General features: G+C 39.7%; 3 protein-coding genes across 3 annotated transcripts; all 3 read right to left on the bottom strand.

Moving 5' to 3' along the window:
- Positions 1–3,705: 3,705 nt before the first annotated feature.
- On the bottom strand, positions 3,706–7,733 carry LOC137892768 (UDP-glucuronosyltransferase-like). The gene is made up of 5 exons (XM_068738140.1): positions 6,790–7,733; positions 6,199–6,330; positions 5,982–6,069; positions 5,634–5,853; positions 3,706–4,147 (listed from the first exon to the last, which is right to left on the bottom strand). The coding sequence occupies exons 1-5, from the start codon at positions 7,648–7,650 to the stop codon at positions 3,865–3,867; spliced, it is 1,584 nt and encodes a 527-aa protein (XP_068594241.1). The 5' UTR covers positions 7,651–7,733; the 3' UTR covers positions 3,706–3,864.
- A 2,502-nt stretch (positions 7,734–10,235) lies between these two features.
- Positions 10,236–15,838, bottom strand: LOC137892776 (UDP-glucuronosyltransferase-like). Its single transcript, XM_068738153.1, has 5 exons — positions 14,827–15,838; positions 14,119–14,250; positions 13,918–14,005; positions 13,570–13,789; positions 10,236–12,083 (listed from the first exon to the last, which is right to left on the bottom strand). The coding sequence occupies exons 1-5, from the start codon at positions 15,685–15,687 to the stop codon at positions 11,801–11,803; spliced, it is 1,584 nt and encodes a 527-aa protein (XP_068594254.1). The 5' UTR covers positions 15,688–15,838; the 3' UTR covers positions 10,236–11,800.
- Positions 15,839–18,924: 3,086 nt separating this feature from the next.
- Positions 18,925–23,145, bottom strand: LOC137892761 (UDP-glucuronosyltransferase-like). The gene is made up of 5 exons (XM_068738128.1): positions 22,160–23,145; positions 21,452–21,583; positions 21,252–21,339; positions 20,904–21,123; positions 18,925–19,416 (listed from the first exon to the last, which is right to left on the bottom strand). The coding sequence occupies exons 1-5, from the start codon at positions 23,018–23,020 to the stop codon at positions 19,134–19,136; spliced, it is 1,584 nt and encodes a 527-aa protein (XP_068594229.1). The 5' UTR covers positions 23,021–23,145; the 3' UTR covers positions 18,925–19,133.
- Positions 23,146–26,197: the final 3,052 nt, after the last annotated feature.

Raw genomic sequence — 26,197 nt, 5'->3', positions numbered from 1 at the left:
CGTTTTGTTGTTATAGCATGTGAAATAGTGCAGTCTAAGCATTATAGCAACAATTCATCCCAAAAATGAAATATGTTAACAAAAATAAGTTGAGCGTCTTTTGAGATATCAGTAGTAAAAATGATTACCTTCATTCTATTTACCTTAACTGCAATTTCTCTTTTTATTCTTATTTCATTTCACCAGCAGTGGACTTTAACGTTCATTAAGACTTGCAAGTCATGGTGGCTGTGCAAGTCTGCAGCTCTTACTGCCTGTTGATTGGTTACTTTGGCTGCTCCTTCTCTCCTCCCCCTGGAAAACACAGACGTGCATGCCTATAATGGTCCATTGCATATGAACTCTTTTCAACTCTTTTTGTTCACCCACTCCCGTCACACTGGCTGGGGGGCCTTACAAATACCCTGTTCAGGTGGCAGCGAGGGGTTGGAGGGAAGATCGCTGTTGACGGGCTCACGACCGTTGGCGCTGTCTGCTGGGAACATTGTGCTATCTGTGTTTGGCGAGACAAATAAATTGTTTCCTTTTGGCCACTAGCTTGTTGCAGAGATGGGCAAAAATACATCAACATGTATTTTGATACAAAATACAAAATACCCCTCAAATAAATGTATTAAAATAAAATACAAAATACTGGTGCCAGAAAATGTAACAAAATACAATACATGTATTTTGTATAAAAACGAGACCTATTTGCAGGCCTCAGCTCGAATAAAGATAAGAAATACCTAATTAATTGTATAAAAAAAAAAATATATATATTTTTGAGATGAGAAAAATCATGGAACTATCAGAATACATGTTACTGGTTCACATAAGATAAGGATGGAACACAGCAGAACTTGGAAAACTCAAAAGCTCGATCTTGAAAAACAGCACTTTTAGGGTATTGTTTTTTGGAAAGTATGGGTATCCAAGACTTTTAATATGCTGGGCTCTTAGAACAACTGATATAGGCTCTATATACACAGCTATACATAGATACAGTGAAACATTTATGAAATATAGAACATTTCAAATTAGAAAACTGATCAAATACTCCAATATTTGAATAAAAAAGTATTTTTAAAATTCAAAAACACTCTATATCACTTCTATGTATCACTCATGATGTTCATTGAATCAATAGACCGAAGATTGGACCTTTTTTGAGTGTTTTAAGCTCTTTCTATGCCCTTTTTAGTTATTTAGTTTAAGGTCAAATCCTGCTTCAGACTCTCTGTTCAGGGCTGTATCTCAGCCCCCCCTTCTCCGATTTTCACCATTGAGACATCCTTCGAACCGTAGGAGCCAATAGAATTGCCTGGAATTGAAAGCTAGATGATTGACAGCACTATTAGCCAATAAAGCTCAAAAAGGTCCAGCTCTGAAATCTGATTTGCTGAGCTTCCAACCCTCCCAAGAATCCGAGGAGTGTCGGAGAGACACGAATCGAACGGATTCACACGGAGCACCAGCAGCTGGACAAACATGCGTTGGAAGTACGGAGATATTCCATTTTTTCGCTGAGATTCGACCAAAAGTAAGTACAATATTCGATGAAAGCTGTGTGACTTTTTGTGTTCGAAGCTGAATATCTCTGCGATGGTTTACCGGGGAGAGAAATGGAAACTATGTCCGTAATCTCCGTCAGGCGCTCGTGCTTTTTCATGCTGCATGTTCGTAGGTAGCACGTTGCTAACGGAGTGTAGCAGCCTTTTTCTCCGGTCTGTCCCAGTCATATCGAGTATGATTTATGATATTTTGTTATTTGTTTGCTTGGCTGATGGGAGATGTGTTTGTCTCATGTAGAAGTGACCTAGTTCATGTTGTTCCCAGGACGCTGAGGTTTCTGCAGAACTATAACATCACTATATTCGTTCTTCGTGGGTTCTCTGCCAGTTACTTTTAACACAAAACTCTCTAAGTTTTGATGTACTCTGCGTCCAAATGGGGGACCCTCGGGTGTATCTGGTAAGATATAGGAAATAATTTTTTCTGGATTTTCTGTTTTCTCACAATTTGGAATAGCAGAGCATTCAGGTTTGGGCTCTCTCTATATATATATATATATATATATATATATATATATATATATATATATATATGTATATATATATATATATATATATATATATATGTATATATATATATATATATATATGTATATATATATATATATATACATATATATATATATATATATATATATATATATATATATGTATATAATGTACACAAAGCTCTGGTGAACCCCACAAAAAGGAAGATCAGTCACAGAATGTCAGTGTAACTAAGCAAAGCTATTAAAAGACAACAACTTGATTGATTGTGTATAGATATATTTGTATTAATGGGACTTAACAGCCCATAAACGTTGGCTTTGTATCAACAAGAAAATATTCATCACATATGAATAACATCACACAGTAGGCCTATGTATACTATAAAAGCAATTAAAACCAGTTGTACACAGGTAAAGAGCCTAAATAAATGACTGTACTGATACATTTTGTCCACCCGGCCAACTGTAGAATGTATGAAATAATAAAACTAAGAATACTTTCATAATATGCCTTTTAAATCAAGTAAATTGGATTTTAATGTTTTTTTTAACAAATGGACATCTACTGTCATAGCCTGGCTAACTGTGAACTATAGTATCTGCCAGTAATTGATATGGCATTATGACATTCACATTGAGAAGATACAGCATCACTTGTAATACAGTGCGAGATTAGATGGTCAGAAGTCTCTTGATAAGGTTCTCATGAACATACAAGATCCCAATCGCCCTCTTCCTACAGCTAGCTACTCCACTGATAAGTTAACTTGCTAAACACTGGCTATGCACTAGCCTAGACAGCATGCTAGCGTCATTAGCATGTTAGCATCGATCGCTACTTTGATATTATAACCATCACCATGTATATACAATAGGCTATGTAGCCAGACCCAGACATAAATTATACATCAAGCTAGTTGACATCTGTCACACTCAGATAACATATGTACCTTGAGAGACAATCCGTTGAACTTGAAACTCTGAAGGCTGAACTCGTGAACTGTTTTTTGATTTGTGGAGAAAGTATTTTGAGTATTTTAAATACAAAATTACTCCACTCTAAAGTATTTTGTTACAAATTACGTTAGATTTTTTATCGGCCTTATCAAATACAAATTACAAAATACTCAAAAGTCTAATTTCAGATTTGATGTTAGAGGAAATTGTGGATAGTTACAACATCATTTTACTTCAAATTAATAGCAGGCCACCTCAAGGTGTCACTCAGAGGAAACAAGGACATTCTGATGTAGCATTTCAAAATAAAAGCCCTTCAAAATCTCATTCAAGAGCCAACTTCAAATCACATTCACGAAATTCATCAGCAAATCAATGTATGAATTAAGCTATTAGCTACTGTTGTTAGTGATATGTCAGTAAATCATTCCACCCACTCAATAACCAAAGTTAGCTCCTGCAGCCTGTAAAACCATTTACCCCACAATCACAGTGCTGGACAGTCCACCTGGAGAAACTTCAAAGTAAAGTAGTGTCTATGTCATTCAACTTTATTCGTATTGCCCAAAATCACAACAGTCTAAAGTGTATTTATTCCAAATTAGTTTTTTTTGTGTAGCCTGTTATAAAAAATGATTACAGATAAAATCATCAAAACAATCACCCCCCCCCCCCCCCCACACACACACACACACACACACTCACCCTCATACACACGCACACACACACACACACACACACACACACACACACACACACACACACACACACACTCAAATACAAACAACCTGCATGTTTTTTCAAACTCCAATTTGTATTTCATTACAGAACTCATTGAACAAATGAATTAGATGAATTAGAAACTACTCTCGCTTTTTCTTTGGTGTGCCCCTTCTGAAACACATGCGGGTGCAGCGTGAGCAACATTTGACTGTCACCCACAGAACAGTGACGAGAATGATGAAAAACAAGCCGAAGACATCCAGGCTATGGTACTGAATCCAGTTTAAGTCATGTGCAGCTATCCTTAAATGTGCAGCTCCTTTGTGTCTTATGACGAACTCGGTCCAGAAGACAGCCAGGTCCAAAGGCTCAACAGGACGGTCCAAGTGTACCTGAGACAGCGTCACCATCTTCTCTTTGTAACTGGGGAAAAGTCATATTTTGAGTTAATGGGATGATCTCCAGTTCTGTTCATCAAAAGGTCTACCGTATATCCTCAAGGGCTATAGCACAACTATTTCCTAAAACACTGCTGAAACTTAAAATGTGTAAAATCCGATGCAAAACATTTATGTCAGTCTAAAGATAGAATACACTGCAAATAAACAAGATGGCTTACCTTCTAACAACAACAACAGAAGAAGCAAATTGGTAACTCTTTTAGCTACTAGAAGCATTATGGAGCGACTTTTTTCTATGGGTGGACTCCCACTTTGTTTATCTTGTGCATGCACACAAAGACACTGTATGCACACATGGCTGCAGGTCACATGGTGCACATTTGGTGTGTTTGTTTTGTTTGTAGCATGAGTGTGGATGTACAAGCACGGTTTCATGCAAGGCATCAACAAACATAGAAAGCAAACATGGGTGTAAAAACTGAACTTCTTCAAAACATTTTTGAAAAATAGGCTTTGCAAATGTGTCATGAGGAAGGAACACATTTGTTAAATCTAGTACAGACAATGTGTTCTACACACACAAACAAGAACACTTCACAGGTGCCTTTAAGAGTGCATATAACAAACAGAGGAGTGAGGGAGATGTCAATCAAGCACTCCCTGTACATGCCTACACAGTCCAGATAAGAAGTCTAAGGCCAAGTATGTGATAACACCTGTGTGGGTGGACCATGGGTGTGCAGGGACTTGATGGACAAATTATCAAAATTAAACATATTCTTTTACATACTACAGTGTGAAGTATATATTGTCAAATTTGTCTATTTTCGTCTGTTAATAGGGTTTTCAAAATTTCATCGGAGTAAAAATAAATTCTGTGTTGTTTTAGACCTCTAGTGGCCATATGGAGTTGTTATTTCTGTTTAGTTTATCTGGTGCACACAGAAGGACACACATTACAGTCATTTAGCAGACGCTTTTATCCAAAGCGACTTACAATTCAGTACAATCTATCTACCGTAGACGCAGCTACGGGAGCAATTTTGGGTTTAAGTGTCTTGCTCAAGGACACGCAGACATGAGACTAGCTGGAGGCGGAGATCGAACCGCAGACCCTCTGATTGAAAGGCGGCCCTGCTCTCCACTTAGCCACAGTCACCCGTGTGATGTGGTACAAAGTCCTGCCAATGGTTTCACACTATACATTGTAATATGGGTGGTGGTAATGCGCCAAGGTACGCAGAAATGCGCTAGCAACATCAAAGAAGAAGAAAACTTAATGCTAGTAAACATGGATGGAACAATGCTGCATTTAAAGTACTTTTGGCTTTTATGAGGAAGTAAATGCACTTAACACATGTCTTTGAGCTCATGGATGCACATGTGTTTTGTTGAGTTACACTGAATGTAAACACAAAAATGTGTAGTCTTTTCTTTCACAGTGAGTTTCATGATTTATATATACAAATGAGTGACTATTGTCTTTAATTGACATGCACTTGTCTTACCTTTTGTCATTGATGATTCTATTAAGTGCAGCCAATAGGGTTTCAGTTGTCACATCATACATTGTGAGTTTCTCTGCAACACCTCGGGACACCATGCGATGTACGTTCTCCCCCTGGTCCCCAAAGAGTGGAAACATCAACATGGGTACAGCGTTGCAGATACTCTCATAGATACCATGGGTACCTCCGTGAGTGATGAAGGCTTTAACTTTGGGATGGGCTGAGGAGCACAGAAACTATTTTAGGTCCAGTCCAAAATGCAGGTAATGTTTAACATGCATTGATTAGTTTACATACACGATGGCATGTTTTAATACATAACACTGTCTGGGGTAAAACTAAACACACCTAGGAGATCATTCTGAGGTAACCACTTCATAAGTCTCACGTTCTTAGGTACATCGTCAGATAAGACTCCAGTGTATCTCCAAACAACCTGAAACAGAAATAATACATGTCCTGATGGTGCCAACCACTGCAGCACTTTTTTTTTCATTCATAAACTAAAGCAGGTTATTGGATTGAATGTCAGTAAAGTGATTTAATCTGTAATGGTTATTGTTACCCTTTGAGGAATTTGCCGAAAGGCGTCAATGAACTGTTTAGCCTTCTGCTCGGGCATGTTGGACACCATCGAGCCCAGGGTAAAGACGATAAAGCCGTCGTCTCCTGAGCCATTCACAAACTCCTCCAAGTCCTGCAGGGGGTTGGAAAAGACACAAAAAATTGTTTTTAAAACGTGTTAAGTACGATCTAGTGGGCAACGACCAAAAGCTGCTGTGATGCATTACTTTAACTCATTCAACATCGTAAACAGCACCAATTAAATATTATTAGGAGGATAATCTTGATTGTGCTTTCCCTTGCTCACATTCCACACACTGAATCTTCCATGTGAGCAGACAAACCCGTTCTTTCACAATGTAGTGAGACAATTGTTGGTCAATTATGATAAACAGCCCAAAAAAATCTTTACTATATTTTCAGCACCTAGTAGCACTAAGTTATGATTTTGTGTGTGTCATTTTCATTTCATCAGCGTCTTAGGGGTTTGCTTTTGCCTGACTCAACAAAGAGCATGTATACAGTTTGCCTTAAGTGAATCCAGATGTGACGCACGCTTATTTACTCTGACATACATTCTTTGAATACTCACCGCTGGCAGAGGAGCTTTCTGTCCACAATTGATCCCTCCAATAAAAACCATGTTTGGCAACTGAGGTCTGGGCCATTCGAAAGCAAAGTCATATCTGAGAAGCCAGATTGCGCCATTGCTAATAATGCCCCTGTAGGTCATGTTGTCTCCTAGGTACCTGCTGACCAGATCGTCAAAGTTGGCATACATTATTTTGCACACGTAGGACTCCAAAATGGACATCACCATGTTTTTGACTCTCTGTGGGAAGGTCATGACATCTGTATTCCCAGAGTAGTACACAGGAACGTAGGAAGGAGGAGAGGGGCACTGGTTAGCCTTTATATCCAGCTCACATGGAAGTCCACGCAGGAAATAAACTGCAGGAATGGAAAAGATGTGAGCCAGGATGGAGCCACAGGGAAGGAAGGGGTCTGTAAGCACAAGATCGAAGCCCCCTCCCTTCAGTTGACTCATTAGAGGCTGGTTGTTCAGTAAACTCTCGCAGCCTTTCACCTGCATCGTTGTAAAGTTAATCAACCGCTGCAGGTCGACAAACATATCTGTGATGTCTGGTGGCTTGAGGAAAACTCCATCCTTCAGCTGGTCGAATAGTGCATCCAGTTCAGCTTTGGTGTAGGGCACTTGGTAGATCTCAGTCTTGTAGCTCTCTGAGCCATGGATCAACAGGCTGGTTTCAGGCACCAGCACAACAGCCTCATGGCCCCTTTGGCTAAGCTCCTTCACCAGTATCTTCATGCTAAGCCAGTGACTCCCATCCACAGGCATAACCAGCACCTTCCCCCCTTGAACGAGACCCGGACTGAGGCAGCACAGCCAGGCCACCAGTCCCAGTGCAGGAAACCACTCCCCGCTGCTCATTGCCTCCTTTCTGTAGTGCAAGCTTGCTCATTGTAAGAGGTAGTGGCAGCTGTTTTTAAGAGGTACAGCTTCTATGTGTGTGTGTGTGTGTGTGTGTGTGTGTATGTGTCTAAGTTCAGCAGGAAGTTGCGTTTGCAGGCGGGCTTTCATATAACCACAGGAAGACAGAGGGAGTGATATTCCCAGTGGAATTTGCCTGCTCAGAGTTTGACTCCGGATAATCATTCTTTTGTGGGACTTTGTTTATTTTCTTTACACTTCCTCTTTTTTGGGTCATGTCTTTGTGTGTCACAACATTCAATATATTGTGACATAGTGCAACTTTTAACTTTTATATTGTACGTTGTGATTCCGTTTTGTTGTTATAGCATGTGAAATAGTGCAGTCTAAGCATTATAGCAACAATTCATCCCAAAAATGAAATATGTTAACAAAAATAAGTTGAGCGTCTTTTGAGATATCAGTAGTAAAAATGATTACCTTCATTCTATTTACCTTAACTGCAATTTCTCTTTTTATTCTTATTTCATTTCACCAGCAGTGGACTTTAACGTTCATTAAGACTTGCAAGTCATGGTGGCTGTGCAAGTCTGCAGCTCTTACTGCCTGTTGATTGGTTACTTTGGCTGCTCCTTCTCTCCTCCCCCTGGAAAACACAGACGTGCATGCCTATAATGGTCCATTGCATATGAACTCTTTTCAACTCTTTTTGTTCACCCACTCCCGTCACACTGGCTGGGGGGCCTTACAAATACCCTGTTCAGGTGGCAGCGAGGGGTTGGAGGGAAGATCGCTGTTGACGGGCTCACGACCGTTGGCGCTGTCTGCTGGGAACATTGTGCTATCTGTGTTTGGCGAGACAAATAAATTGTTTCCTTTTGGCCACTAGCTTGTTGCAGAGATGGGCAAAAATACATCAACATGTATTTTGATACAAAATACAAAATACCCCTCAAATAAATGTATTAAAATAAAATACAAAATACTGGTGCCAGAAAATGTAACAAAATACAATACATGTATTTTGTATAAAAACGAGACCTATTTGCAGGCCTCAGCTCGAATAAAGATAAGAAATACCTAATTAATTGTATAAAAAAAAAAATATATATATTTTTGAGATGAGAAAAATCATGGAACTATCAGAATACATGTTACTGGTTCACATAAGATAAGGATGGAACACAGCAGAACTTGGAAAACTCAAAAGCTCGATCTTGAAAAACAGCACTTTTAGGGTATTGTTTTTTGGAAAGTATGGGTATCCAAGACTTTTAATATGCTGGGCTCTTAGAACAACTGATATAGGCTCTATATACACAGCTATACATAGATACAGTGAAACATTTATGAAATATAGAACATTTCAAATTAGAAAACTGATCAAATACTCCAATATTTCATTAAAAAAGTATTTTTAAAATTCAAAAACACTCTATATCACTTCTATGTATCACTCATGATGTTCATTGAATCAATAGACCGAAGATTGGACCTTTTTTGAGTGTTTTAAGCTCTTTCTATGCCCTTTTTAGTTATTTAGTTTAAGGTCAAATCCTGCTTCAGACTCTCTGTTCAGGGCTGTATCTCAGCCCCCCCTTCTCCGATTTTCACCATTGAGACATCCTTCGAACCGTAGGAGCCAATAGAATTGCCTGGAATTGAAAGCTAGATGATTGACAGCACTATTAGCCAATAAAGCTCAAAAAGGTCCAGCTCTGAAATCTGATTTGCTGAGCTTCCAACCCTCCCAAGAATCCGAGGAGTGTCGGAGAGACACGAATCGAACGGATTCACACGGAGCACCAGCAGCTGGACAAACATGCGTTGGAAGTACGGAGATATTCCATTTTTTCGCTGAGATTCGACCAAAAGTAAGTACAATATTCGATGAAAGCTGTGTGACTTTTTGTGTTCGAAGCTGAATATCTCTGCGATGGTTTACCGGGGAGAGAAATGGAAACTATGTCCGTAATCTCCGTCAGGCGCTCGTGCTTTTTCATGCTGCATGTTCGTAGGTAGCACGTTGCTAACGGAGTGTAGCAGCCTTTTTCTCCGGTCTGTCCCAGTCATATCGAGTATGATTTATGATATTTTGTTATTTGTTTGCTTGGCTGATGGGAGATGTGTTTGTCTCATGTAGAAGTGACCTAGTTCATGTTGTTCCCAGGACGCTGAGGTTTCTGCAGAACTATAACATCACTATATTCGTTCTTCGTGGGTTCTCTGCCAGTTACTTTTAACACAAAACTCTCTAAGTTTTGATGTACTCTGCGTCCAAATGGGGGACCCTCGGGTGTATCTGGTAAGATATAGGAAATAATTTTTTCTGGATTTTCTGTTTTCTCACAATTTGGAATAGCAGAGCATTCAGGTTTGGGCTCTATATATATATATATATATATATATATATATATATATATATATATATATATATATATATATGTGTATATATATATATATATATGTATATATATATAATGTACACAAAGCTCTGGTGAACCCCACAAAAAGGAAGATCAGTCACAGAATGTCAGTGTAACTAAGCAAAGCTATTAAAAGACAACAACTTGATTGATTGTGTATAGATATATTTGTATTAATGGGACTTAACAGCCCATAAACGTTGGCTTTGTATCAACAAGAAAATATTCATCACATATGAATAACATCACACAGTAGGCCTATGTATACTATAAAAGCAATTAAAACCAGTTGTACACAGGTAAAGAGCCTAAATAAATGACTGTACTGATACATTTTGTCCACCCGGCCAACTGTAGAATGTATGAAATAATAAAACTAAGAATACTTTCATAATATGCCTTTTAAATCAAGTAAATTGGATTTTAATGTTTTTTTTAACAAATGGACATCTACTGTCATAGCCTGGCTAACTGTGAACTATAGTATCTGCCAGTAATTGATATGGCATTATGACATTCACATTGAGAAGATACAGCATCACTTGTAATACAGTGCGAGATTAGATGGTCAGAAGTCTCTTGATAAGGTTCTCATGAACATACAAGATCCCAATCGCCCTCTTCCTACAGCTAGCTACTCCACTGATAAGTTAACTTGCTAAACACTGGCTATGCACTAGCCTAGACAGCATGCTAGCGTCATTAGCATGTTAGCATCGATCGCTACTTTGATATTATAACCATCACCATGTATATACAATAGGCTATGTAGCCAGACCCAGACATAAATTATACATCAAGCTAGTTGACATCTGTCACACTCAGATAACATATGTACCTTGAGAGACAATCCGTTGAACTTGAAACTCTGAAGGCTGAACTCGTGAACTGTTTTTTGATTTGTGGAGAAAGTATTTTGAGTATTTTAAATACAAAATTACTCCACTCTAAAGTATTTTGTTACAAATTACGTTAGATTTTTTATCGGCCTTATCAAATACAAATTACAAAATACTCAAGAGTCTAATTTCAGATTTGATGTTAGAGGAAATTGTGGATAGTTACAACATCATTTTACTTCAAATTAATAGCAGGCCACCTCAAGGTGTCACTCAGAGGAAACAAGGACATTCTGATGTAGCATTTCAAAATAAAAGCCCTTCAAAATCTCATTCAAGAGCCAACTTCAAATCACATTCATGAAATTCATCAGCAAATCAATGTATGAATTAAGCTATTAGCTACTGTTGTTAGTGATATGTCAGTAAATCATTCCACCCACTCAATAACCAAAGTTAGCTCCTGCAGCCTGTAAAACCATTTACCCCACAATCACAGTGCTGGACAGTCCACCTGGAGAAACTTCAAAGTAAAGTAATGTCTATGTCATTCAACTTTATTCGTATTGCCCAAAATCACAACAGTCTAAAGTGTATTTATTCCAAATTAGTTTTTTTTGTGTAGCCTGTTATAAAAAATGATTACAGATAAAATCATCAAAACAATCACCAAACACACACACACACACACACACACACACACACACACACACACACACACACTCACCCTCATACACACGCGCACACACACACACACACACACACACACACACACACACACACACACACACACACTCAAATACAAACAACCTGCATGTTTTTTCAAACTCCAATTTGTATTTCATTACAGAACTCATTGAACAAATGAATTAGATGAATTACAAACTACTCTCGCTTTTTCTTTGGTGTGCCCCTTCTGAAACACATGCGGGTGCAGCGTGAGCAACATTTGACTGTCACCCACAGAACAGTGACGAGAATGATGAAAAACAAGCCGAAGACATCCAGGCTATGGTACTGAATCCAGTTTAAGTCATGTGCAGCTATCCTTAAATGTGCAGCTCCTTTGTGTCTTATGACGAACTCGGTCCAGAAGACAGCCAGGTCCAAAGGCTCAACAGGATGGTCCAAGTGTACCTGAGACAGCGTCACTATCTTCTCTTTGTAACTGGGGAAAAGTCATATTTTGAGTTAATGGGATGATCTCCAGTTCTGTTCATCAAAAGGTCTACCGTATATCCTCAAGGGCTATAGCACAACTATTTCCTAAAACACTGCTGAAACTTAAAATGTGTAAAATCCGATGCAAAACATTTATGTCAGTCTAAAGATAGAATACACTGCAAATAAACAAGATGGCTTACCTTCTAACAACAACAACAGAAGAAGCAAATTGGTAACTCTTTTAGCTACTAGAAGCATTATGGAGCGACTTTTTTCTATGGGTGGACTCCCACTTTGTTTATCTTCTGCATGCACACAAAGACACTGTATGCACACATGGCTGCAGGTCACATGGTGCACATTTGGTGTGTTTGTTTTGTTTGTAGCATGAGTGTGGATGTACAAGCACGGTTTCATGCAAGGCATCAACAAACATAGAAAGCAAACATGGGTGTAAAAACTGAACTTCTTCAAAACATTTTTGAAAAATAGGCTTTGCAAATGTGTCATGAGGAAGGAACACATTTGTTAAATCTAGTACAGACAATGTGTTCTACACACACAAACAAGAACACTTCACAGGTGCCTTTAAGAGTGCATATAACAAACAGAGGAGTGAGGGAGATGTCAATCAAGCACTCCCTGTACATGCCTACACAGTCCAGATAAGAAGTCTAAGGCCAAGTATGTGATAACACCTGTGTGGGTGGACCATGGGTGTGCAGGGACTTGATGGACAAATTATCAAAATTAAACATATTCTTTTACATACTACAGTGTGAAGTATATATTGTCAAATTTGTCTATTTTCGTCTGTTAATAGGGTTTTCAAAATTTCATCGGAGTAAAAATAAATTCTGTGTTGTTTTAGACCTCTAGTGGCCATATGGAGTTGTTATTTCTGTTTAGTTTATCTGGTGCACACAGAAGGACACACATTACAGTCATTTAGCAGACGCTTTTATCCAAAGCGACTTACAATTCAGTACAATCTATCTACCGTAGACGCAGCTACGGGAGCAATTTTGGGTTTAAGTGTCTTGCTCAAGGACACGCAGACATGAGACTAGCTGGAGGCGGAGATCGAACCGCAGACCCTCTGATTGAAAGGCGGCCCTGCTCTCCACTTAGCCACAGTCACCCGTGTGATGTGGTACAAAGTCCTGCCAATGGTTTCACACTATACATTGTAATATGGGTGGTGGTAATGCGCCAAGGTACGCAGAAATGCGCTAGCAACATCAAAGAAGAAGAAAACTTAATGCTAGTAAACATGGATGGAACAATGCTGCATTTAAAGTACTTTTGGCTTTTATGAGGAAGTAAATGCACTTAACACATGTCTTTGAGCTCATGGATGCACATGTGTTTTGTTGAGTTACACTGAATGTAAACACAAAAATGTGTAGTCTTTTCTTTCACAGTGAGTTTCATGATTTATATATACAAATGAGTGACTATTGTCTTTAATTGACATGCACTTGTCTTACCTTTTGTCATTGATGATTCTATTAAGTGCAGCCAATAGGGTTTCAGTTGTCACATCACACATTGTGAGTTTCTCTGCAACACCTCGGGACACCATGCGATGTACGTTCTCCCCCTGGTCCCCAAAGAGTGGAAACATCAACATGGGTACAGCGTTGCAGATACTCTCATAGATACCATGGGTACCTCCGTGAGTGATGAAGGCTTTAGCTTTGGGATGGGCTGAGGAGCACAGAAACTATTTTAGGTCCAGTCCAAAATGCAGGTAATGTTTAACATGCATTGATTAGTTTACATACACGATGGCATGTTTTAATACATAACACTGTCTGGGGTAAAACTAAACACACCTAGGAGATCATTCTGAGGTAACCACTTCATAAGTCTCACGTTCTTAGGTACATCGTCAGATAAGACTCCAGTGTATCTCCAAACAACCTGAAACAGAAATAATACATGTCCTGATGGTGCCAACCACTGCAGCACTTTTTTTTTCATTCATAGACTAATGCAGGTTATTGGATTGAATCTCAGTAAATGGTTATTGTTACCCTTTGAGGAATTTGCCGAAAGGCGTCAATGAACTGTTTAGCCTTCTGCTCGGGCATGTTGGACACCATCGAGCCCAGGGTAAAGACGATAAAGCCGTCGTCTCCTGAGCCATTCACAAACTCCTCCAAGTCCTGCAGGGGGTTGGAAAAGACACAACATTTTTTTTAAAAAACGTGTTAAGTACGATCTAGTGGGCAACGACCAAAAGCTGCTGCAATGCATTAAAGTATATTGAAAGGAATTAACTCGATCAACATCGTAAACAGCACCAATTAAATATTATTAGGAGCATAATCTTGATTGTGCTTATTTCAACCGACCCTCTGTTATTGCTTGAGTATTTGATTCCTGTTAACATAACAGGGCCCCTCACTTCTTTTCTTAGCTTGCCATAATCTATAAATCTGCTTTCCCTTGCTCACATTCCACACACTGAATCTTCCATGTGAGCAGACAAACCCGTTCTTTCACAATGTAGTGAGACAGTTGTTGGTCAATTATGATAAACAGCCCAAAAAAATCTTTACTATATTTTCAGCACCTGGTAGCACTAACTTATGATTTTGTGTGTGTCATTTTCATTACATCAGCGTCTTAGGGGTTTGCTTTTGCCTGACTCAACAAAGAGCATGTATACAGTTTGCCTTAAGTGAATCCAGATGTGACGCACGCTTGTTTACTCTGACATACATTCTTTGAATACTCACCGCTGGCAGAGGAGCTTTCTGTCCACAATTGATCCCTCCAATAAAAACCATGTTTGGCAACTGAGGTCTGGGCCATTCGAAAGCAAAGTCATATCTGAGAAGCCAGATTGCGCCATTACTAATAATGCCCCTGTAGGTCATGTTGTCTCCTAGGTACCTGCTGACCAGATCGTCAAAGTTGGCATACATTATTTTGCACACGTAGGACTCCAAAATGGACATCACCATGTTTTTGACTCTCTGTGGGAAGGTCATGACGTCTGTATTACCAGAGTAGTACACAGGAACGTAGGAAGGAGGAGAGGGGCACTGGTTAGCCTTTGTATCCAGCTCACATGGAAGTCCATGCAGGAAATAAACTGCTGGAATGGAAAAGATGTGAGCCAGGATGGAGCCACAGGGAAGGAAGGGGTCTGTAAGCACAAGATCGAAGCCCCCTCCCTTCAGTTGACTCATTAGAGGCTGGTTGTTCAGTAAACTCTCGCAGCCTTTCACCTGCATCGTTGTAAAGTTAATCAAACGCTGCATGTTGAGAAATATATCTGCGATGTCTGGTGGCTTGAGGAAAAGTCCTTCTCTCAGCAGGTCGAGTAGTGCATCCAGTTCAGCTTTGGTGTAGGGCACTTGGTAGATCTCAGTCTTGTAGCTCTCTGAGCCATGGATCAACAGGCTGGTTTCAGGCACCAGCACAACAGCCTCATGGCCCCTTTGGCTAAGCTCCTTCACCAGTACCTCCATGCTAAGCCAGTGACTCCCATCCACAGGCATAACCAGCACCTTCCCCCCTTGAACGGGACCCGGACTGAGGCAGCACAGCCAGGCCACCAGTCCCAGTGCAGGAAACCACTCCCCTCTGCTCATTGCCTCCTTTCTGTAGTGCAAGCTTGCTCGTTGTAAGAGCTAGAGCAGGTGTTGTTAAGAGGTATAGCTTATATGTGTGTGTGCGTGTGAGTGTGTGTGTATGTGTTTAAGTTCAGCAGGAAGTTGCGTTTGCAGGCGGGCTTTCATATAACCACAGGAAGACAGAGGGAGTGATATTCCCAGTGGAATTTGCCTGCTCAGAGTTTGACTCCGGATAATGTGACGACCCTCCTCCTATCATGCACTGGGTGCCCGCGTTTTGTTTCCTGTGTTGCAGGTGGTGATTGGAGGCTCGTCAGCCGGATGAGCAGCACCTGTGCCGGTGTGGCTGGGGGCCTTACAAATACCCTGTTCAGGTGGCAGCGAGGGGTTGGAGGGAAGATCGCTGTTGACGGGCTCACGACCGTTGGTGCTGTCTGCTGGGAACATTGTGCTATCTGTGTTTGACGAGACAAATAAATTGTTTCCTTTTGGCTGCTAGCTTGTCGCAGAGATGTGCAAAAATACATCAAAATGTATTTTGATACAAAATACAAAATACCCCTCAAATAAATGTATTAAAATAAAATACAAAATACTGGTGCCAGAAAATGTAACAAAATACAATACATGTATTTTGTATTTAAAATATAGGAAATACTTTTTTCTGGATTTTCTGTTTTCTCACAATTTGGAATAGCAGAGCATTCAGGTTTGGGCTCTATATATATATATACATATATATATATATATATACATGTATATATATATATATATATATATATATGTATGTAATGTAGACAAAGCTCTGGTGAACGCCACAAAAAGGAAGATCAGTCACAGAATGTCAGTGTAACTAAGCAAAGCTATTAAAAGACAACAACTTGATTGATTGTGTATAGATATATTTGTATTAATGGGACTTAACAGCCCATAAACGTTGGCTTTGTATCAACAAGAAAATATTCATCACATATGAATAACATCACACAGTAGGCCTATGTATACTATAAAAGCAATTAAAACCAGTTGTACACAGGTAAAGAGCCTAAATAAATGACTGTACTGATACATTTTGTCCACCTGGCCAACTGTAGAATGTATGAAATAATAAAACTAACAATACTTTCAAAATATGCCTTTTAAATCAAATAAATTGGATTTTAATGTTTTTTTTAACAAATGGACATCTACTGTCATAGCCTGGCTAACTGTGAACTATAGTATCTGCCAGTAATTGATATGGCATTATGACATTCACATTGAGAAGATACAGCATCACTTGTAATACAGTGCGAGATTAGATGGTCAGAAGTCTCTTGATAAGGTTATCATGAACATACAAGCTCCCAATCTCCCTCTTCCTATAGCTAGCTACTCCACTGATAAGTTAACTTGCTAAACACTGGCTATGCACTAGCCTAGACAGCATGCTAGTATCATTAGCATGTTAGCATCGATCGCTAGTTTGATATTATAACCATCACCATGTATATACAATAGGCTATGTAGCCAGACCCAGACATAAATTATACATCAAGCTAGTTGACATTTTTCACACTCAGATAACATATGTACCTTGAGAGACAATCCGTTGAACTTGAAGCTCTGAAGGCTGAACTCGTGAACTGTTTTTTGATTCGTGGAGAAAGTATTTTGAGTATTTTAAATACAAAATTACTCCACTCTAAATTATTTTGTTACAAATTACGTTAGATTTTTTATCGGCCTTATCAAATACAAATTACAAAATACTCAAAAGTAATTGAAATACGTATTTGAAATACAAGTAATAGAAATACTGCCCATCTCTGGCTCGTTGTCTCCCCGTTCTTGTTTTCAGTCTATGAGCCAGGCTGTGACAATAATCATTGTTTTGTGGGACTTTGCTTATTTTCTTTTCACTTCCTCTTTTTCCTGTCATGTCTTTGTGTCACAACATTCACCATATTGTGACATAGTGCAACTTTTAACTTTTATATTGTAAGTTGTGATTCCGTTTTGTTGTTATAGCATGTGAAGTAGTGCAGTCTGTGAAGAATTTAAAGTTAAAAAGCAATGTTAGTGTGTTTAATAAGCACACCTAGTGGTGGATATAATGTTATAACATGTTTATTTGAAGAAGTGTTAAATCATAAAAGTATAATCATTCTATGTATTAAACTATTAAATATAGTTACTGAATGTTTTGAGGGAAAGAGAGAGACCTTTGAGACAGGCTTTTCAGATCCAAAAACAACTGTATGGTAATGAGAAGAGTTTGGAGAGCCGGCTTCAGGAATGTGAGGTGTGAACAGTGGGGGAAGGAGACGTATTGATCAAACAGAGATGTAGATGAAGACAGCCCTAAGAAAGCGTGGGGGTCGGGTACACGCAGTTTTACGAGGAGGAGGACAGGTCGGACCAGCGGACACTATTCAGATATTATCCTGATCACTTAGACCAATGGAGAGAATTGTCAGAGTACAGGAGGAGACAATCGGATTTCAGCCAATCACAAAGCTGATAATGGACTTTTGAAAGTAAACTACTGACTTTCGGGTATAAAAACATTGTTTGGAGAGACGTTATTCAGTTCTTCATGGCGATCCTCTTTTACAGCAAATTGGCGTTTGTCGGCCTGTTGGGGAGGGCAGTGTTTGAACTGGGTTTCACGAATCCTTACTATCGATAGTGTAATTCAGTTTCTAAGTGTCTTTTAGCTTCTGTGAATTATTAATTCGATTTCATTGTAAACCGGATCCAGCTGACTTTTTGGCGTGACTTCATCGCTCAAACAACATCAGAGCGAGAGGTCCGCGGCCTCCTGCGAAGAGAGGTTAACCACCTTTATAAGTCTACATTCTGATGTAGCATTTCAAAGCAAAAGCCCTTCAAAATCTCATTCATGAGACAATTTGTCTAATTTCAGATTTGATGTTAGAGGAAATTGTGGATAGTTACAACATCATTTTACTTCAAATTAATAGCAGGCCACCTCAAGGTGTCACTCAGAGGAAACAAGGACATTCTGATGTAGCATTTCAAAATAAAAGCCCTTCAAAATCTCATTCACGAGCCAACTTCAAATCACATTCATGAAATTCATCATCAAATCAATGTATGAATTAAGCTATTAGCTACTGTTGTTAGTGATATGTCAGTAAATCATTCCACCCACTCAATAACCAAAGTTAGCTCCTGCAGCCTGTAAAACCATTTACCCCACAATCACAGTGCTGGACAGTCCACCTGGAGAAACTTCAAAGTAAAGTAATGTCTATGTCATTCAACTTTATTCGTATTGCCCAAAATCACAACAGTCTAAAGTGTATTTATTCCAAAATAGTTCCTGTTATAAAAAATTATTACAGATAAAATCATCAACACACACACACTCAAATACAAACAACCTGCATGTTTTTTCAAACTCCAATTTGTATTTCATTACAGAACTCATTGAACAAATGAATTAGATGAATTACAAACTACTCTCGCTTTTTCTTTGGTGTGCCCCTTCTGAAACACATGCGGGTGCAGCGTGAGCAGCATTTGACTGTCACCCACAGAACAGTGACGAGAATGATGAAAAACAAGCCGAAGACATCCAGGCTATGGTACTGAATCCAGTTTAAGTCATGTGCAGCTATCCTTAAATGTGCAGCTCCTTTGTGTCTTATGACGAACTCGGTCCAGAAGACAGCCAGGTCCAAAGGCTCAACAGGACGGTCCAAGTGTACCTGAGACAGCGTCACCATCTTCTCTTTGTAACTGGGGAAAAGTCATATTTTGAGTTAATGGGATGATCTCCAGTTCTGTTCATCAAAAGGTCTACCGTATATCCTCAAGGGCTATAGCACAACTATTTCCTAAAACACTGCTGAAACTTAAAATGTGTAAAATCAGATGCAAAACATTTATGTCAGTCTAAAGATAGAATACACTGCAAATAAACAAGATGGCTTACCTTCTAACAACAACAACAACAGAAGAAGCAAATTGGTAACTCTTTTAGCTACTAGAAGCATTATGGAGCGACTTTTTTCTATGGGTGGACTCCCACTTTGTTTATCTTCTGCATGCACACAAAGACACTGTATGCACACATGGCTGCAGGTCACATGGTGCACATTTGGTGTCTTTTTTTTTTTGGTTTTCAAAATTTCATCTGAGTAAAAATAAATTCTGTGGTGTTTTAGACCTCTAGTGGCCATATGGAGTTGTTATTTCTGTTTAGTTTATCTGGTGCACACAGAAGGACACACATAAATGTGTCATGAGGAAGGAACACATTTGTTAAATCTAGTACAGACAATGTGTTCTACACACACAAACAAGAACACTTCACAGGTGCCTTTAAGAGTGCCTATAACAAACAGAGGAGTGAGGGAGATGTCAATCAAGCACTCCCTGTACATGCCTACACAGTCCAGATAAGAAGTCTAAGGCCAAGTATGTGATAACACCTGTGTGGGTGGACCATGGGTGTGCAGGGACTTGATGGACAAATTATCAAAATTAAACATATTCTTTTACATACTACAGTGTGAAGTATATATTATCAAATTTGTCTATTTTCGTCTGTTAATAGGGTTTTCAAAATTTCATCGGAGTAAAAATAAATTCTGTGTTGTTTTAGACCTCTAGTGGCCATATGGAGTTGTTATTTCTGTTTAGTTTATCTGGTGCACACAGAAGGACACACATTACAGTCATTTAGCAGACGCTTTTATCCAAAGCGACTTACAATTCAGTACAATCTATCTACCGTAGACGCAGCTACGGGAGCAATTTTGGGTTTAAGTGTCTTGCTCAAGGACACGCAGACATGAGACTAGCTGGAGGCGGAGATCGAACCGCAGACCCTCTGATTGAAAGGCGGCCCTGCTCTCCACTTAGCCACAGTCACCCGTGTGATGTGGTACAAAGTCCTGCCAATGGTTTCACACTATACATTGTAATATGGGTGGTGGTAATGCGCCAAGGTACGCAGAAATGCGCTAGCAACATCAAAGAAGAAGAAAACTTAATGCTAGTAAACATGGATGGAACAATGCTGGATTTAAAGTACTTTTGGCTTTTATGAGGAAGTAAATGCACTTAACACATGTCTTTGAGCTCATGGATGCACATGTGTTTTGTTGAGTTACACTGAATGTAAACACAAAAATGTGTAGTCTTTTCTTTCACAGTGAGTTTCATGATTTATATATACAAATGAGTGACTATTGTCTTTAATTGACATGCACTTGTCTTACCTTTTGTCATTGATGATTCTATTAAGTGCAGCCAATAGGGTTTCAGTTGTCACATCACACATTGTGAGTTTCTCTGCAACACCTCGGGACACCATGCGATGTACGTTTTCCCCCTGGTCCCCAAAGAGTGGAAACATTAACATGGGTACAGCGTTGCAGATACTCTCATAGATACCATGGGTACCTCCGTGAGTGATGAAGGCTTTAACTTTGGGATGGGCTGAGGAGCAAAGAAACTATTTTAGGTCCAGTCCAAAATGCAGGTAATGTTTAACATGCATTGATTAGTTTACATACACGATGGCATGTTTTAATACATAACACTGTCTGGGGTAAAACTAAACACACCTAGGAGATCATTCTGAGGTAACCACTTCATAAGTCTCACGTTCTTAGGTACATCGTCAGATAAGACTCCAGTGTATCTCCAAACAACCTGAAACAGAAATAATACATGTCCTGATGGTGCCAACCACTGCAGCACTTTTTTTTCATTCATAGACTAATGCAGGTTATTGGATTGAATCTCAGTAAATGGTTATTGTTACCCTTTGAGGAATTTGCCGAAAGGCGTCAATGAACTGTTTAGCCTTCTGCTCGGGCATGTTGGACACCATCGAGCCCAGGGTAAAGACGATAAAGCCGTCGTCTCCTGAGCCATTCACAAACTCCTCCAAGACCTGCAGGGGGTTGGAAAAGACACAAAAAATAGTTTTTAAAACGTGTTAAGTACGATCTAGTGGGCAACGACCAAAAGCTGCTGCAATGCATTAAAGTATATTGAAAGGAATTAACTCGATCAACATCGTAAACAGCACCAATTAAATATTATTAGGAGCATAATCTTGATTGTGCTTATTTCAACCGACCCTCTGTTATTGCTTGAGTATTTGATTCCTGTTAACATAACAGGGCCCCTCACTTCTTTTCTTAGCTTGCCATAATCTATAAATCTGCTTTCCCTTGCTCACATTCCACACACTGAATCTTCCATGTGAGCAGACAAACCCGTTCTTTCACAATGTAGTGAGACAATTGTTGGTCAATTATGATAAACAGCCCAAAAAAATCTTTACTATATTTTCAGCACCTGGTAGCACTAAGTTATGATTTTGTGTGTGTCATTTTCATTTCATCAGCATCTTAGGGGTTTGCTTTTGCCTGACTCAACAAAGAGCATGTATACAGTTTGCCTTAAGTGAATCCAGATGTGACGCACGCTTATTTACTTTGACATACATTCTTTGAATACTCACCGCTGGCAGAGGAGCTTTCTGTCCACAATTGATCCCTCCAATAAAAACCATGTTTGGCAACTGAGGTCTGGGCCATTCGAAAGCAAAGTCATATCTGAGAAGCCAGATTGCGCCATTGCTAATAATGCCCCTGTAGGTCATGTTGTCTCCTAGGTACCTGCTGACCAGATCGTCAAAGTTGGCATACATTATTTTGCACACGTAGGACTCCAAAATGGACATCACCATGTTTTTGACTCTCTGTGGGAAGGTCATGACATCTGTATTCCCAGAGTAGTACACAGGAACGTAGGAAGGAGGAGAGGGGCACTGGTTAGCCTTTATATCCAGCTCACATGGAAGTCCACGCAGGAAATAAACTGCAGGAATGGAAAAGATGTGAGCCAGGATGGAGCCACAGGGAAGGAAGGGGTCTGTAAGCACAAGATCGAAGCCCCCTCCCTTCAGTTGACTCATTAGAGGCTGGTTGTTCAGTAAACTCTCGCAGCCTTTCACCTGCATCGATGTAAAGTTAATCAACCGCTGCAGGTCGACAAACATATCTGTGATGTCTGGTGGCTTGAGGAAAACTCCATCCTTCAGCAGGTCGAATAGTGCATCCAGTTCAGCTTTGGTGTAGGGCACTTGGTAGATCTCAGTCTTGTAGCTCTCTGAGCCATGGATCAACAGGCTGGTTTCAGGCACCAGCACAACAGCCTCATGGCCCCTTTGGCTAAGCTCCTTCACCAGTATCTTCATGCTAAGCCAGTGACTCCCATCCACAGGCATAACCAGCACCTTCCCCCCTTGAACAAGACCCGGACTGAGGCAGCACAGCCAGGCCACCAGTCCCAGTGCAGGAAACCACTCCCCGCTGCTCATTGCCTCCTTTCTGTAGTGCAAGCTTGCTCGTTGTAAGAGCTAGTGGCAGCTGTTTTTAAGAGGTACAGCTTCTATGTGTGTGTGTGTGTGAGTGTGTGTGTGTGTGTGTGTGTATGTGTTTAAGTTCAGCAGGAAGTTTCGTTTGCAGGCGGGCTTTCATATAACCACAGGAAGACAGAGGGAATGATATTCCCAGTGGAATTTGCCTGCTCAGAGTTTGACTCCGGATAATCATTCTTTTGTGGGACTTTGTTTATTTTCTTTACACTTCCTCTTTTTCGGGTCATGTCTTTGTGTGTCACAACATTCAATATATTGTGACATAGTGCAACTTTTAACTTTTATATTGTACGTTGTGATTCCGTTTTGTTGTTATAGCATGTGAAATAGTGCAGTCTAAGCATTATAGCAACATTTCATCCCAAAAATGAAATATGTTAACAGAAATAAGTTGAGCGTCTTTTGGGATATCAGTAGTAAAAATTTACCTTAACTGCAATTTCTCTTTTTATTCTTATTTCATTTCACCAGCAGTGGACTTTAACGTTCATTAAGACTTGCAAGTCATGGTGGCTGTGCAAGTCTGCAGCTCTTACTGCCTGTTGATTGGTGCAAAGTCCTCTGTTTACTTTGGCTGCTCCTTCTCTCCTCCCCCTGGAAAACACAGACGTGCGTGCCTATAATGGTCCATTGCATATGAACTCTTTTCAACTCTTTTTGTTCACCCACTCCCGTCACACGCACAGGTATATCTTCAACCAAAGCTAAAAGACAGATGGCGTGCGAAGCCAGTCGTAATAGGAAACCAACACCCTCCTCTTTTGGAGGGGGGGGGTGATGACACATAAACAACAATGTAATTCTTGGGTGAAAGCCAGTTCTTATTTCCGTTGTTTTGACCCTCATACTAAAACATTTTGCTTTTTCAAAATGCTCTACAGAATGGTTGAATCTGGAAAAGGTAGTATAACACTTGATTGAGAAAACTAACCTTTTGTAAAATAATGTCCAACAATTTCTGTGACTCTCCGAAACCAAAAATCCAACAAGCAAGTCCACTTTAAGCAGCGTCTTGGAATGCGGAGGTGAAAAAGTAGGCAAGGTCTTCTCTCTTAAGCTTTAAGCTTAAGCTTAAGAGAAACATGAATGTTTTTATATATAGGCTAATAATAAAATCTGCATTGTTAAATTACTACATAGTGCACAGTCTATGACTATTTCACCCGCCTTCAGGTCTGGCTGTTCAGAAAAAGTATTATCACTACAACACTTTTGCCTGATGTGGTTGGACAGTGCAAACTAGTAGAAACTAGTTCATTTTAAGGATATTGCTGAGTGAGTACTTCAAAAGGGTTCCAGAGGCTTGTAAAACGTGCATGAACTTGCACGCTCATTAATCACAAGCCTCAACCTGGCTGCTGTTGGACCCAGTGCTCAGTTTTTTTTATTAAAAAGCAAGACCACAACGGAGATGGACGTTCTGAACAATCAAGCTCTTCCACAATCAAAACTGTGTGAGTGAAGTGAATGAGTCTGTGATAGCAGTAGTTTCACACTAAACATGCACTACTTGACCTTTATTCTCTTCTGTCGCTCAGGTATTGGCACCTCCTTTCTTCTATACAGACATGGAATCTGTGACATTTCGGTTTTCATCTCTGTGGTTTAATTAAAGACCAACATGAGAGCTGATAGGAGACTGGCTTTGATTATATTCAGAACCTGTAAATTCTCTGCAGCTGGCTCCATATTCATACTATGAGAAACATGAATGGAAGTTTACAATTCTGGCTGAGTGACTGTTGGACTGATGATTATTAGATGCAATTATAGGTTGCAAAATCATCACATACTAATGCTCCCAACCTGTCACCTACTGACTTTGTCCCCTTGGCGTAACTTTTTATCGCACTGGGACGGTCACAGTAAACATGTGGTTAACGTCAATTTCAAGAAAAACACTTGCTTAGGTTTAACTAATTAGTAAGGTTTAAACAAAAATCATGATTGGGCTTAAAATAAGTACGTTAACTCAGTAAAATACATAAACAGCATAACATAAGTACGGAAAACACGTCCTAAACATCACTAACATAGTTTCAAAATAACTCGACAACACACTGAGACGTGAACACATGGTCTCAAACTTTGGTCACCTGGGTGAAAGTCGGCACGCCATTGTAGTTACTTGGGAGCCTGGTGCATACACGCATACCCACCAGAAATATGCTGGTTTTACAAGTGGAATTTATGCCCCATTTTGTCTGGGATGCAGATACAGTTACGGCAAACAAATTTGGTATCAACATTATTGAAGAATCCTGTAATTTCTGATCATGTCTGCTGAGGAAAAGTGCATTGAGGATCCATTTCTCACTCAGCAGCATTATCGCCTCCGTGTCTGTCGGCCAGACAGCTTGACAGCAGAGAAATCTAATATTTTTTTCCTGGCTTTAGCTCCATCACTTTCTATTCACCTCGTGATTGTAGAGAGTATTTTCACAAATGGCACATGCGGCCAATATAGCTAGACTGCAGTTTTTTTTGTGTTCCCCCCCCTTTTGCTCAGATCTGTCTCCACAAAGGAACCCCAGGAGTAACAGTTCTGACATGACAAAGGGCTGCATTTGGGTTGATATGTAGTTTGCTATACAACATGAAAGATTCTGGTGTCATGTTGCAATGCTGACAACCACAGACAGGAACTTCATAAAACATGTTGTAATACAGCAAAATGCAATTTGACCTCCTCATCATTTTCACCAACTCTACAGATTGAGCCATTCTGCACTTTGTTCTGCTGACACTGCAGCTGATGTGCCGCAGGGGAGTGTTATTGATGCTCTGGTACTGTGTGCGGGGTCAGTTTGCTAGTTTGTATATTGTATGTCCAGGTTAATTTCCTTTGTCATGTTGTAATGGTGTCACTGCGGGGGATGCCACCATTGGGCATCACTCCTTAAAGCCTATGACTTTGTATTAATTGAAAGTAATAGCGTAGTAGCTCAACAGCGTTGAGATGGGCTGTGTGTTACTTTGAACTCAGGAATATTTTAAAAGATTTCAACTTTTCATGTCATCACTATATGACAGTTTTCATGTAATTAACATGTTCAGCTTCAAAGAACGTATTATTATGTATAGCTCAGACAGGATGTCATAAAAGTGGAACAAAGC

The sequence above is a fragment of the Cebidichthys violaceus genome, unplaced genomic scaffold (genome assembly GCF_023349555.1).
Source record: "Cebidichthys violaceus isolate CVI_PGR_0920_01 unplaced genomic scaffold, fCebVio1.0.p SCAF_11, whole genome shotgun sequence".
Taxonomy (NCBI): Eukaryota; Metazoa; Chordata; class Actinopteri; order Perciformes; family Stichaeidae; genus Cebidichthys; species Cebidichthys violaceus.
This window is presented reverse-complemented; position numbering and strand designations above follow the sequence as displayed.

Bases quoted from the DNA above. Each gene is read 5' to 3' on its own strand.
- LOC137892768 (XM_068738140.1), bottom strand. From the start codon at position 7,650: ATGAGCAGCGGGGAGTGGTTTCCTGCACTGGGACTGGTGGCCTGGCTG. The intron at 6,070-6,198 runs GTAACAATAACC...TTTCTGTTTCAG, and splicing joins TTCGGCAAATTCCTCAAAGG to GTTGTTTGGAGATACACTGG. The intron at 5,854-5,981 runs GTGTGTTTAGTT...TGTGCTCCTCAG, and splicing joins ACCTCAGAATGATCTCCTAG to CCCATCCCAAAGTTAAAGCC.
- LOC137892776 (XM_068738153.1), bottom strand. From the start codon at position 15,687: ATGAGCAGAGGGGAGTGGTTTCCTGCACTGGGACTGGTGGCCTGGCTG. The intron at 14,006-14,118 runs GTAACAATAACC...TTTCTGTTTCAG, and splicing joins TTCGGCAAATTCCTCAAAGG to GTTGTTTGGAGATACACTGG. The intron at 12,084-13,569 runs GTAAGACAAGTG...ACTTTTCCCCAG, and splicing joins AGAATCATCAATGACAAAAG to TTACAAAGAGAAGATAGTGA.
- LOC137892761 (XM_068738128.1), bottom strand. From the start codon at position 23,020: ATGAGCAGCGGGGAGTGGTTTCCTGCACTGGGACTGGTGGCCTGGCTG. The intron at 21,584-22,159 runs GTGAGTATTCAA...AACCCCCTGCAG, and splicing joins AGAAAGCTCCTCTGCCAGCG to GTCTTGGAGGAGTTTGTGAA. The intron at 21,340-21,451 runs GTAACAATAACC...TTTCTGTTTCAG, and splicing joins TTCGGCAAATTCCTCAAAGG to GTTGTTTGGAGATACACTGG.